At 46.2% G+C, this 15,036-nt stretch overlaps 1 protein-coding gene across 1 annotated transcript; it reads left to right on the top strand.

The window, feature by feature from the left end:
- The first annotated feature begins 1,713 nt into the window (after nt 1-1,713).
- Nucleotides 1,714-3,015, top strand: LOC146180203 (uncharacterized). Its single transcript, XM_084580347.1, has one exon. The coding sequence runs from the start codon at nt 1,714-1,716 to the stop codon at nt 2,617-2,619; it is 906 nt and encodes a 301-aa protein (XP_084436473.1). The 3' UTR covers nt 2,620-3,015.
- Nucleotides 3,016-15,036: the final 12,021 nt, after the last annotated feature.

Genomic DNA, 15,036 nt, shown 5'->3' with positions numbered 1-15,036 from the left:
CCAGATATTCATATTTCTGGTCGACCTCTCTCCTTTCCACTCAGTAAACAGATCTATCTATCTAAAGTAGAAAATACGCAAAAAATACAATCTTCCTCAACTTTGGGAACAGATTGCATGCCTGGCGGCCCACATAAAAAATAAAAAATGACTATATGTAGTAAAGTATATTGTCTTCTAGCTCGTGCTATTTTCTGAAAACAAATCTCGCTTAAAGGAAGAAAATAATTTTTGAAGTTGAACGGCCACTGCAGAGTGCACGATGCTGCACTGGCTCACTGCTATGATGCTGCAGCTTAACTGGTCATCTGGACAAAGTGCCACCTCGCCTTACATGGCAATAAAAAGGTCTCTCCCATGTTCATTTGACTAAGATCAGGTAAGCGGCTTGTGCAAGAGGTCTCGTGTTACATTTTCAAGTGGGCTAGGTGCCCAGTGTTTATCTCAAGAAAGTACTCATGACTAGAATTTTTAACAGAGTGGCTGTCTCTTCATTTTTTTCCGAATAGCCTGCCCTCAGCTGGAAGAAGCATAAATATGAGTGATGCGTACAGCTAGGCTGCTCTGACCGGCTCAGGGGACTCTTGGATAGGAAAAGTCCGGCAATTTTATGCAGTGCTATAGGTGTGGGAAGTGCTGGCCTCCTATTGCCATAATTTCTAATAAACTTGATTAGTGGCTACATAACTACAGCTACTGCAAGACGACCTTTCCCACTGACCTCCAACCTATCGTGTGCTATCTGCAGCACCCTTATTCCCACAAATTTCCTCGCCTCATTCACCTACCACTCTGCTACCCCCTATTATATTTGCCTTCTCTAGGAATACATTTTTTTTTTCACTAAAAAAACCAGTGGATACCTTTGCATCCTTATACTTGCACTGTCAATGCTCATTTCTTATTCTGATTGCAGCTAGGATATCTCTCTCATGTTTGTTCTCCGCTCAACCTGCCTTCCTGTCCCTTAATCCTATGCCTGTCACTTTCCATTCCATAGCTTGCTGCTCTGTCTTCAGTTCAATTTCAAGCCTATTTGTTAACCTTCAAGCTTTTGCCTCATTGGTGAGTATTGGTGAGATGCAATTATTAAATACTTTTCTCTTGAGAGATGCTGAGGGCCCACTAGATGTTCATCTATTAACTGTGATGATCAGTATCAGTAATATAGGTGATATCCTAAATGTTAAGAAAAGTAAAAGCATGGCGCATTTTATATTTTTTAATATCACAGTCATATGTCAATATGCAGGAAGTTCCTAAGAGACTGGAAGGCACACTGGCTGTACTAATGGAGTCTATCATGCATGCATTCATCGCTTATTGAATCTACGCTGCAATGTTTAAGTCGGTTAAGTGTTGTGTGCACTAATGATATGCAAAGAATTACCTATGTGCGCACTGGTTTCCTGGCACTAGGACACTGAGAAAAGTTACATTGCTCAGTGCTGCGGCAAGTGATGTTTTTGAACCAATTACCGTTTTGAACTTTTTTAATTGCTTGTGGTCTCAGAACACCTGCTTCAAAACTAGGTGGGTGCACGCAGCAATTTTAGTATTAAGGATAACACAAGTGTAAAATATCGAATAAAAGCACAAAGCATCCTCAATAAAAAAAAATTGTTTCATTGTTTGGACACTTGTTATGCCACATTATTATTTTTGTGGCCTCTAAATACAGCTGTATTCTTTCAACAGGTGTCAAGAAAAGACATGTCTACACAGTGGGAAGATCTTGGTCACAATGACCACACCTATTGTAAATCTGGTCTGCAGTATGCCTTTGGAAAGGGGCAAGTCTTGTCATCTAACCTGACAGAAGAGGACTGCCAATTTTATACAGGATTGTCAAAGCCCGCATTTGACAGCTTAGTCAATGCTGTAAAAGTTGAAAGCAGCAAGACGTTCTTAAGGCTCTCAGTAGAGGACCAGCTGCTGCTGACGCTAATGAGATTGCGGCTTGATCTACTTTATGGGCACTTGTCAAGGATATTTGGAATATCAGTTTCATACGTGTACAAACTGTTCATGCACTCCTTATCTGTGCTGCACAAGATCATGAAGAAAATTGTAGTGTGGCTGCCACGGTCGCTGATCAGAAACAGCATGCCAAAATCTTTCACCGAGAATAGCTACGAGAAAACAACCTGCATCATAGACTGCTCCGAGGTCTTCCTTCAGAGGCCAACGAAGCTCCTCGCTAGGGCTCAAACCTACAGCAGTTACAAAGCGCATAATACGGTCAAATTCCTGACCGCCATTGCACCGAATGGCTATGTGATGTTTGTGTCACCTGCGTATGGTGGAAGAGCTTCGGACAAATTTATAATGAGTGAAAGTGGTGTTGAAGATTTTCTAGGCCCAGGTGATGAAGTAATGGCTGACCGAGGTTTTGTGCTAAGCACAAATCTTGAAAGTCAAGGTGTCAAGCTCAATGTGCCAGCTTTCACAAAAGGTAAGCACCAAATTTTGTTCTATTGCACACTATTCTTGCAGGCTAGTTGGTTCATGCCGAAGTCAATGACTGTGCGAATAGGACGAGGACAGGAGACCATGGATGCAGTGTACCCATGGTGTCGCATTTTCCGGCCTCTGGTCCTTGTATTTGCGCAGCTTTAGCCTTTTTCTTTCTCAGACTACACTAACCTGTTTGGTTTACCTACTGCTTCTTTACAGGAAAGTCTCAGCTCAGCGAAAGTGAAGTAACTCAAACCAGGAGAATTGCGTCGGTGCGCATACACGTCGAAAGGGCCATAAACAGAATCAAGACATTTAGAATATTCAAGCAAGCCCTGCCAATACGATCAAAGAAAACCATAAGTGACATGATATTTGTTTGTGCTGGCCTGTGCAATTTAAAGGGCCCCTTAATTGCAAGACATGTTGAAGAAAAGGATGAGTAAATGATCAACATTGTACTTCATCATAGTGTCTTTTTGGCAATAAACTTTATTGCATTGTGTGTTACGTGGCGAGAAATTCTTCACACGAAATGAACTGGCACATGCACTTGTCCAGCTCTGAAAAGTTCAACACTGCTGGGATCACAGTTCACATAATTTCATGTACTCCTTACACAATGAGAGCTTGCCATTTTCATGCTGCTTTTCGATTTCTGGCAACAGCTCACAAAAGTAGAACCTTTGTAGTCTTGGCACTTGAGCACGTACAAAAGTGCTTTCAAAAGGCACTGCTATGATTGCATCACTTTTCACTGTCCAGACATAAAAGTAGCAGAGTTTGCGCCCAGTACAATACATCTGGAACTGCACTTGCATGTAATACCCATTTGGGTCATTCTCTGCTAATATGTACTTATCGCCAACTTCCTTGACATCATATTTACCTGATTTTATTAGACCTACCGCATCCATTACGTATGGGCATTTCACTTCTAAAAGTGCATCAGCTGCCTGCAAAACACCGTCAGGTGAGGCAGACAGCCAAGGCATTGTTGCATGCACAACTGTGCCACTGAGTGTCACATTTAGCCCGGTTTTTTTCGAAAACTGCTCACTGGCAACAGCCTCATATTTATGGCCGTGCTTAGTTGCAGCATTTCCAGAAAAGTTTGGTGACAACATGGTCATTACTGCAGCTTTACATGACGTTGTGCTCTTTTTTGGTACTCTTTTCACATTTGATGCCGTCAGCCTCAAGCAGCGAGCAACTTTCCAAAGTGGGCTGTCCTGTTCTCTCGTATTTTCTTCTAGGCATGCAGCAGCTCTTGGTGAAAGAACTATGAACTTTGCATAGAAGCTGTTGCACCGGTCACAGCTCTCGGGCAGTGCACTGATGGCATCGTGGACGATGTGTTGCAAGCAAACAAGTTCTTCGGCTGTTGGTGTGGGCTGGTGAGGTGCTGTGAAGGTTGCGTGCAGCAGTGTTCCTGAAAGTTAATGTAGACGAGCATGTCAGTGGAGTGAATAGAGTTCAATTAGCAAGCAAACACGGCTTCACAAGAGCTCAGTTTCAAAACATTTCTGATCTTTAGGATAAGAAACCAACATCGGTATTCTGCGGTGTACAAAATGTAAAGCTACTAATTGCAACTACCGTTCATTGTCCACAGTAAAACGTGCTTTATGAAAGAATAGTGTTGGTGTTAGCCAGTTAAGCTACTTTCATCAATGAAAAAGCTATCCTTTCACACAGAACGGTGTTTTTTAAGTTGTTATGGTTGCAGCCAGTTAAGCCACTTGTCAATAACAAGATATTCTTTCATACAGCACAGCAATTTTCTAAACTGTTATGATTCCGTAATGAGTAGTGAAATTTCGGAGATGCTATAAGGCATACCTGGTATGTTGAACAGCTCCGGGTAACCGGAGTCTTCATGAGACTTCCTGATTTCGGCTTCAGAAAGCAGCACTTGTGAATTTCGTGCTGGACGTTGCACAGTAGAATCAACACTCTTTTTCTGAAGGTGGAAGCTAATTCCTTCAATTTCAGAGGGCTGGACGTTTCGTGTAGTGCCCTTGTTCCACTTCGCCGCTTCATCAGTACATGTCCTTCCGGTAAGGCCCCGGGCGACTGCGCAGTCTACTTTCCATAGCACAGCACCAACATGGCTACAGACTCGAGCTTGGCCAGCCATGCAGGTGCAGCCTGCACGTAGCACTTCGCCTTCCTTCGTTGCTGACACCCACACACGGTGAGGCTTGTTGTGAACAGCTTGTGATGGCCTGACGTCTGCCTTCAAGATCATAATGTCATTGTTGACTTTATGTAGGAGGACTTTTCCCACCCAGCCCGACTGTAAATAATTATATGATTGCTGGGACTTGTATGACCGTACTTCTCGCAGGTCACAGGCTTTCGAATGTAGCAAATAATATATGATATCTGGTCCTCTAATTTCGGGCCAATCCTTCATATCTTCTGTCCATTCTTTGATGTTGTCTGGGTGGTCGTAGACAAGATTTTCTGCAAAGAAAAAGTGAAGTCAGTCATCTCCATGTTTCTATTAATTAAGGAGGGAGCAAAACGCCACTTTCTTTTTCACATGCCCATTTATGCTTCTGAAAACTTCCCTGGAAATAATTTGCTGAGTACGAACGAACATCAGAAATAATGCGCCGGTTAAGAAACATTTAACATTTCAGTCTAACAATATAAACACCGGCTCAATAATGGGATTTTGCTGAGCCATTTTGCGGCACGTCTGGGAGGGCGCCTGTGTTCTTGCGATGCCAGTGCACTTTAAAGATCCCCAGGTGGTCTTAACTATCCGTAGCTCTTTACTGCGGCGGCCCTCATAGCCCGAGTCGCTTTGAGGTGTTGAACCCCACATACCATATTTGCAAACAACTTGCGAGAAGCAAGCTCTTCGACCCAATACTTTCATGTATGTAGATGAAGCGGCTACGTTTGTTATTCTTCCAAGCACAACTTTTTTCAGTGTCTAAAAAAAAAAAATTAAACAATGCTGAGAGTGGAACTCGTCGATAAAAAAACAATGCTGAGAGGGGAACTCGTCGATAAAAAAAAATTAAACAATTCTGAGAGAGAAACTCGTCGTTAAAAAAAAAAAATTAAACAATGCTGAGAGAGAAACTCGTCGATAAAAAAAAATTAAACAATGCTGAGAGAGGAACTCGTCGATAAAAAAAAAAATTAATGCCGAGAGAGGAACTCGTCGATAAAAAAAATTAAACAATGCCAAGAGAGGAACTCGTTGATAAAAAAAATTAAACAATGCTGAGAGAGGAACTAGTCAATTTGTATATAACACTTCACAACAATCTGAGAAATTCATGGCTTATGAGGGATGTATGCAGCACTTTTGCCCACCAAAATATTGTCTCGGCTTTCACCTGCGCCCTACGTGGCCCTGCACATAAAGCTCATTTCGAAGCATAGCACCTGGCTGCATCAGTAACGCTCAGATCTGCGACCGCTGTCTCGCGCCGGTTCGCAGAATGTACCACACTACTCGAGCGTCACGCTTCCTTCTTTTTGCTAAAATTGTTAAGAGCAACCTGCGTTGCACCAGGTGCGATAAACAGGACGATTGGGCTACTGCTTCTGCGTTGCATTGTGTGGGACAACCACCACATGTTTACCGACCGCTGTCATGCGTCGGCTGGCCGCCGGCGCCTCCTTGCCGAGAACTACGTACGCCTTTGCTTTCGCTAGATCGGGTTACCCTCAACCGCGGAACGTAAAGATCAGATTTAATCCACGACTACAGTCACTGTGTGCAGCAGTAATAAATAAAAATACTTACCACTGACTAGCACGCCGGGCCTCGAACCCGACGCGTTTGACACCAATGCCGACGACGAAGCGCCGGATCCGCTGGCTGGGTTTGCGTTGGCCATTACTTCACACTGGTCGTTCGTGTGAGCATATGAATGGCATATTAGGTCATGCGGCACAACAGAGGTGAAATGAAAGGAAGAAGCCCCTAGCAAAAAAGACCAATAGGGAGCGTTATCGGTTCTATAAGAATCGGTATTGGTTCTGTAGGTATTCTATGTGTTGTATCTGCATTTCTATGGGACTTATACAGAAACTCATAAATCTTATAGACTGGTACATATTTGTCATATAGGCAATAGTATTGGTTTCATAGGTTTATTTGTGGGTTGTATAAGAAAAGTATCAGACCAGTGCAGAAGCCCATACATCTTATAGGCTGATACATGCTTGTCTTATTGACCACTACATATTGGTTCATGTGTCTGATACGTCAGTATGCCTTTGTTTATGAGTCTTACATGCAGGATCAGCCAGTTGGAGATTTTAGGTCTTTTTTATTGTTTCCTTTTCCATCTCTGACACATCCCCAAAACTCACGCATTCATCCCGTTTATTGAGTGTTGCCGTACGTACAATATTAGCCGCAATAACAATTGAGAACGCCGTGACACAAAATATTCTTACTTAATTCTACGCGCGGTCTTAACAAACTACGTACGGTTGGAGCTGCAAGACGCGCGACGCTGTTGCTGCTGGATCACTGAATGAAGATGGGAAAACGCACTGTTCTGTCGGGGCCCAGCTGAGTCACAATCACGTACATGTGCAGAGCAGGGCAGTGAAATGGAATGAGAGGCGCGCGTCCAAGCAACTGCAACCGCCGCCGAAGCGAGAGGAGTCGACATCGGGCACGCGACGAGTACGGATCGGGCTGCAGCCTGCCGACGCGGTAGCGCGATGCCGGCGGCAGTGTTGCCAAATGTTGGTGAGCAAAAGTAGCTAGATAGCAGCGTGAAAGTAGCTAAAAGTAGCTAAAAAATTTAGCAAGGAGCTAAAAGTAGCTAACTTTTTTTCCCAAGAATTTTTACTTTATATTTTGGATATATAACTCATTTATTGGCAGCAGTATTATTGTAAAAATTAAGCGCAGCTATCAAGACATGGTCGACATGGTTTCCTGCACGCGACTACGCATGACAAGCTTGTGACAAGTGCTAAATAACGAATAACGAATGATAAATGTGCTCAGGTTTCGATTCCGATAATTTAGGCAGACGTAGTTTTCGCAAAGCGTCAATACTTGCGCGCTAAGAAAAGACGAGCTGCGAATGCATCACTGCTCTGTAAACATGTAAAGAATGGACTTTTATATACTTTTTGCGCGTACACAGAGGCCTATGAACGGAGAGTTATGAAAGTTTAATGAATGTCCAGAAGATATCTTCAGTCCATTACTTGGCGTAACTCGGACCGGTGGGCCTCTTGGCCTTTTCTCGGCGATGACCGCGCATGATCCGCAAAGAGAGTCGAATCTGACAGTTCATTCCAGCCTTAATAGTTTAAGTAGTAGGAATGCGTACACACATGCACAATAGTTTACCGCGAGCACGACTTCGATGCTCATCGGAGCCCCAGCGCTGCGCGATAGGCGACACCCGTCAGAAGCTGTGCCGCCGCATCAGTCGCATGGCAGCATCGCTTCGCCTCTCTTTGCTTTGTGAGCTATTTTTTTCTTTTTCCAGCTCCATAGAGGCATCCTCCTCTCTCTTTTCAAGTGTTTCCTTCTTTATCGCAAGTACTCGCAAGTTTGTCTGGTTTGCGTCTTGTTTAAAAACTACAAGATGGCGCTATATGGCTGACGTCAGTTGCATTATGTGTAGCTATAAAGTATATTCTAGGCACAATAGTGTAGCGTCTGTGGAAAGATTTTTCGCGCCAGAATAGTAATTTTCCGAAACGTAGCCAAATTTAAGCTAGATTTCACCAAAATAGCTAGATTTGTAGCTAGATTTTGAAGAAAGGAGCTAAAACAGCTACTCGTAGCTAAACTACCTTTCTTGGTAGCTGGCTGAGTCCAAAAGTAGCTAAATCTAGCTACAAAGTAGCTAAATTGGCAACACTGGCCGGCGGTGTTCGCAGCGGAGAGGTAGGTTTCCGTTCTCTCACTCCCACTCCCAAGGTATCCACTCCCGCGCAAGCGTTCCCGTGCTGGCCTCTCTCATCCTCCTTTCCACCTCTCCTCTGGGCGCGCATGCGCAGCTCCGTAGAGGCATTGGCGCTGGTGCGATCGCTGGCGGCTGATCGGGCTGGTGGCAGCTCGGTCGGTGCCCTGTGTTTATGCCGTTTTTTCGGGGTGCTTCTCGAGGATATCAACGTTCCAGCGCACGTTCAGCTTTTGATCAGGTGCGTGTGCATCACTTACAACTTCGGGCTGACGTTTATACTTTGTCAGTGTATGATGTGGCTTTGCGTTGCAGAATGCCGTTGCCTGCGCGCCAACAAAGGAATTTGAATCGCGCGGTGTGATATAACGCAGCGCCGAGTTTGAAAGTTGTCGGCACGATTTCTTGAAAGTATTGATGGAACATTTTAGCGTTAATCTGTTTTCGAATGTCGTGCGCACTGTGTTCAAGTGGCAGAACCTGTGGTGAGGCGCAAGGCGGAATGTTGGTTCAGCAGCTACCTCGGCGTTCAATAATGGCGGCGCCTCTCCTAACTGCCTCCGCCTCAGCATGAATACGCGCGCAATCGCGGTTGCTGGTATATGTGTGGGCCGATTTTTTGAAGTCGTGGTGTTGTCACGCTCTTGAAATCGCTTATTTTTCAAGCTGTAACGCAATTTTTTATTTCTTTCAGGTGCCGTAGTATTGGAGAGAATACATCATCGGGCCGAAATCGGCAATCTTGGAATCGAGGGCTACCTAGATGAATGTTTGGATTATGTGCCAGTATGCGTTGCCGCTGTCATTGTGGATTAAAATGTGTATACATGTACCTGCTGCGTAACTCATCCCTAGAAAATAGAACATAGCTGCCCTCTCCCTTCAGGTATCCGGAGAGGTAAACACCCGCAGCTACTCGATGAGACCAATATTCCATAGGGCCTACAAAACCAATAGGAAGCCTACTGGTTTTGTAGGTCTATCATATTATTGACAGCTATGGGTGTACTAGCATTACAGACCTATCTGTTTTATCAGATGCCATAGGACCGATAAAACCATAACCTATACGACCAGTAAACAATTGACCTATAAAATCAATACTCCAGCAGACCTGTAAAACCTATAGGCTAGAATACCCATAAGACCAATACTCTGGCAGACCTATAAACCAATATCAATAATCTGATAGGCTATTAGTTTTCTATTGGATTTTTTTGCTAGGGGCAGTACGAAACACGGCGCCTTGAAGGGCACAAAACAGGTGCACGGCCGTCCGCCTCAAGTTCAGGTTTCCCAAGCACAGTCCAAAATGGCGGCATAACCTGTTTCGACGCTAGACGTCGCCCATATCGGGCAATATGGCGCTAATGAAACGACGATTTGTGAAAAGGTCTATATAACTATCCGGCTAAATAAAGGTTTCTTGTCTCTCTCTCCTCATTAAAAAAATGTTAGTATCCATCCGGCAACCGAACCTCCATCCCTTGGATCTCCAGCCAAGCAATGTTTTGCTGTGCCACGCCGCGGGTCGTGAAGCGGTTCTCATAATTCCGATTTCGTACCGTGAGGATGATAGCGGGATTCTGCGAGTGACAGATACTGCGATTGGCGCCCAATTTGAAAGTAACAATTACTTTTAGTTAAGTCACTCAATTAGGGTGAACCCCGCCGGGGTGGCGCAGTGGTTACGGCGCTCGACTACTGTTCCCAAGGACGCGGGATCGAATCCCGGCCTCGGCGGCAGCTTTTCGGTGGAGGCGAAAAGCAAGGCGCCCGTGTGCTGTGCGATGTCAGTGCACGTTAAAGAACCCCAGGTGGTCGAAATTACCGGAGTCCTCCACTACGGCGTCTCTCATAGCCTGAGTTGCTTTGGGACATTAAACCCCACAAACCAAACAACCATCAATTAGGGTGACGTCAAAGATGTGACGTCACCCATCTACCGTCAGCTATGAGGATGAGCGAGAACGAGTGCGCTCCAACGCCGCCGGGCGGCGCTTCTTGTCTTCCGCGAGTGACAGATGCTGCGTCTTTCCTTTCCTGTAAATGAATTATAGAACGCCGGTGAACTTAGACGCGATCGACATGCAAGCCAAAAAGAGTTTAGCTGCTGATGAACGGCGCAGAAGACTAGAGAAATTAACTACTTCTGATCCCCAGGTAGTCCCTGCTTTTCGCTACGTATATCCAGGCATAGCAGAGATAAGCAATGTTCAATTTTTTGTCCTGTACATCAATTTCAAACGCCGCTGATGCCTGCTGTACTAACGCCTTCTAGTCTTTTGGGTCTGCTTCTGTTTGCTGTGGGGTGCGGCGTTCGAGGAAGCGGCAAATGAATGCGCCGCACGGACGCCTGGATCAGATGCCCGCGGGGTCAGCTTCGAATATTCATGAATCGCCTGGTGTCGTCATGGCCTGTCGTTAAGGTACATCGTGCGTTGTTGTTGTGGTTGTAGGAAGAAAGATAAGAAAATGCACGCGCCTGCTGCTGGCTCTGTAGCGTGCGGACCCGTAGGTGGCTGCCTCGTGCGGACAGAAAAAGAAAGTAGAGAAGAAAGAAAAAGAAGAGGAAGACGCGTGCCGCAACAGTCGCCGTCCACCACGTAAGTGGTGGTGGGTGCAATGACAGCCTCCAACAGATAAAAATTCGGTGGCTGGCTAGCCTCCACCGCAAGAGGCATCGACCTACCATCCCAGCCCCGTAGGGTCAGGAACTGCCACGCGCCCATTGTCGAATGGGTTCGTGGTCCTCCCCTGAGGTAGGTCACCGCCGGTTGCGGCGGGGGCTAGCCTGCCACAGAATGTTTATCTGTTGCAGGTCGTCATTGCACCCGCGACCGTTTCGGTGGTGGACGACGGCTATTGTTGCGGCGCGCGTCTTTCTCTCCCTCTTCCTTTTCTTCTGTATTTTCTCTCTTGTCTGCGCCCCGCCGGGGGGGTGCAGCGGTAAGACGCCCGACTACTGTGCCGGAGTACCCGCTAGTTCAAACCCGACCTCGGCGGCTGCGTTTCGACGGAGGCGAAACGAAGAGGCGTCCGTGTGCTGTGCGATGTCAGCGCACGGTAAAGATCCCCAGGTGGTCGAAATTACTCCGTAGCCCTCCAGTACGGCTCCTCTTTCTCTCTTTCCAATTTCACTCCCACCTTCCTCTCTTCCCTTAAAGCGCGGTTGCGGTGTCCACAGAAAACAAGTGAGACGGTTACTGCGCCTTTCTCTTCCTACAAATAAATCAGTTTTTCTCTTCTGTCTGCTGCCCCGCCGGGGTGGTGCAGTGGTAAGACGCCCGACTACTGTGCCGGAGTTCCCGGGATCGAATCCCGGCCTCGGCGGCTGCGTTTCGATGGAGGCGAAACGAAGTGGCGTCCGTGTGCTGTGCGATGTCAGTGCACGTTAAAGATCCCCAGGTGGTCGAAATTACTCCGTAGCCCTCCACTACGGCCCCCTTTCTCTCTATCCACTTTCACTCCCACCTTCATCCCTTCCCTTACGGCGCGGTTCAGGTGTCCACAGAGCAAGTGTGACAGATACTGCGCCTTTCCCTTCCTATGAACCAACCAACCAACCATCTTCTGTCTGCACGAGGCAGCGGAGGTGGCTCAGCTACAGAGCCAGTAGCAGGCCCGTGCATGTTCGTTTCCTTCCTACGAACACAACCAGCATTTCATTTAACGCATCAAAGTTTACAGGCGTTCTATGATTCCTTTACAGGAAAGGAAAGGCCCTGTATCTGTCACTCGTGGAATCCCGCTATTATCCTCACGATAGACAATGAGAATTATGAAGAGCGTTTCACGATCCGGGGCGTGACACTGTTGGTAAAGCACTGGGCTGGGGATCCAAGGGATTGGTTTCGATTCCAAGTGGAGACACGGTTTATTAATTTATTTTTAACTCTCCCTCCCGAATGCGTAACACGTCTGCTGACAACCTTCTGTCAACTACGATGATATGATGAGGCATTAAAGGATTTCGCCTTAAAATGTAGTATTTTCCAGAACCGATTATAACACTATTAGGAGCGCCAAACGCTGTTTCTGTGGACTGTATTATAGCAGTAAAGTTAATTGCCAACAGAACATACAAATGTAGGTATGAAAATGCTATTCTTATTTCAATCAATTTTATAAGGCTGGACGTCGCAATCCCGACTCGCAAGCAATATTCTGTTCTTCCCTGACCAGTGTCATAATTAAATTATACCTGGTGGCTAACCACCCACACATTCTGCATCTCGTGGGGCTCCAGTTGTAAGTAGCCCACCTAACCAAAGTGCGACAGGTACTGCCCCTTTCCTTTTTCTAAACCAATTTATTATGACAGATGCCGTAGTGGAGGGCTCCAAAAACTTTCGTCTGTTCGTGGATGTGGGTTTCCCGGAATGCATATTATCCGGCTGCACGACTCTTCACAGATGCACTAGCAGTTTACGGTTACAGCTGCAATACATCTTTCCAAATCTCTTCCTGCACTTTGCGTGAAACAAAAACCTACCTGGTGCAACTAAGCACGTGTAAAGGCGAAAGTCATTGTTGGCTCATCGTTGTCGACGGAAGACTGTCGACGGAGGTTGTCAGCAGAGGTGTGCCACACTTTTAAGAGGGAGTGAAAAATAAATTAATAAACGTTGTCTCCATCGGGAATCGAACTTCCCTCCTTTGGAACCCCGGCCCAGCGATTTGAAGCTCAAAGCTTCACTACTAGGGTCGGAGCCGAGCTTCGCGTATGCCGTAAGCCGCGACCGAGTGACGTCACAGTCAAGGTAAACCTCACCCTGCAGACAGACTCTGGCTGCCCGACGAGGGTGGGAAACAGTGTGAGCAAAGACACAACCCCAGACTTAACATTTACCAAAAACATAGAGGAGCTTAGGTGGAAGAACACAGAGCTCAACTTTGGAAGCGATCATTACGTCCTCGAAATAACGCTTAAACGGGGAGTCAAAGTAAGACGAGAAAAGATCATCAGCGCAATCGAATGGGAGAAATTCAGACAAATTAGGGAATCTGCCAACATGGACCAAAATATTGAAAATATCGACGATTGGGCAGAAACCCTCTTGCACCACGTTAAATCCGCTACCATTACCCTAGAGGGGGACGATGCACCGAAAACAGTCGACAGGAAACTCCTACACATGTGGGAAGCAAAAAAAGGTGTGGAAAGAAGCCTCCGGTGTCAGAGATCGAACAGAGACCTAAGGCGAAAAATAGCCAGGCACAATAAGGAAATTGAGGATTATGCAATTAAACTCTGCGAGCAAAACTGGTGTAACAGGTGCGATGAAATGGAGGGCAACATGAGCCTTTCAATGACGTGGAGCCTGCTACGATATCTTCTTAATCCCGACAGTTCGAAAACACAGTCAAACACAACAATAGCAAAGGCAAGACACGCGTTCGAGGGGACTGACGCGGAACTAATAACTAAACTCGTAGACACATATGTCGGCGATACAACATCCCTCCCTCTTAGGCAATACGCAGGCCCACCGAACGAGGCCCTCGACGCGCCCATCTCAGAAGCGGAAGTTAGAGCCGAAATCCTTAGCTTAAAGACGCGATCAGCTCCCGGCCCTGATGGAATAACAAATAAAATGCTACGAAACCTAGACGACGCTTCCATAACGGCACTCACCAACTACATGCAAGAAGTATGGAGTAGCGGTCGTCTTCCCCAGCAGTGGAAAACTGCAAACGTTGTGCTAATTCCAAAACCTGGCAAGCCCCCGAAATTGGAAAACCTCAGACCTATTTCTCTAACCTCATGCATTGGAAAGCTTATGGAACGCGTAATCCAAACAAGGCTAACTAATTTCATGGAGAAAAGCGACCTGTGGCCGCATGAGATGGTCGGGTTCTGACCGGGCCTGTGCACACAGGATGTAATGCTCCTATTACAACATGACATAATTGACTCGAAATCCAGAGACGCGAAGGTAATTCTAGCACTAGATCTAACAAAAGCATTTGACAACGTAAAACACCAGGCAATTCTCGCGGGACTACAGGAATTAGGAGTCGGCGAGAGGACATACAATTACGTAATGGATTTCCTGACAAACAGGACGTTGAAACTAAAGTTTCAGGACCTAGAATCCCCCACTGTCCACCTGGGAAGTAAAGGAACTCCGCAAGTCTCGGTGCTCTTCCCCTTCCTTTTTAACGTGGTGATGAGAGGCCTTCCTTCCGCTCTTAAAGGCATAAAAAACCTGAAGTTCAGCATTTACGCGGACGACGTTAATCTCTGGATGAACAACGGCAGCGATGGCAGCATAGAGGAACGCCTACAGGCGGCGGCGGACACCATTGTGTCCTACGCGGCCGAAAGGGGTCTTTCGTGCTCTCCGCAAAAATCCGAACTTTTCATATATAATCCAAAATCAATGAGGTGCAAGGGCGACTTTAACGTAGAAATTAAGGTCGACGGCAAAACCGTACCAACAGTCCAGCAAATCAGAATCCTCGGACTTTTTATTCAAGAGGACGGGTATAACGACGGAACGATAAAAAAAACTCACTACCTACGCGACGCAAGTAACAGGAATATTTAGGAGGATTGCATTCAAAGGCAGAGGCCTCAAAGAGAGAAGCCTCTTGAGACTGATGCAGGCGTACATAATAAGTCGAATATGCTATGCCATACCGTTCCTCAACATCAGGACCAATG

This window comes from Amblyomma maculatum, chromosome 9, assembly GCF_055883805.1.
Source record: "Amblyomma maculatum isolate TAMU_Amacu chromosome 9, ASM5588380v1, whole genome shotgun sequence".
Classification (NCBI taxonomy): domain Eukaryota; kingdom Metazoa; phylum Arthropoda; class Arachnida; order Ixodida; family Ixodidae; genus Amblyomma; species Amblyomma maculatum.
The sequence above is the reverse complement of the archived record's forward strand: the minus strand, read 5'-3'. Positions and strand labels throughout refer to the sequence as shown.

Excerpts from the sequence above, each read along its gene's own strand:
- LOC146180203 (XM_084580347.1), top strand. The coding sequence starts at position 1,714 with ATGTCTACACAGTGGGAAGATCTTGGTCACAATGACCACACCTATTGT.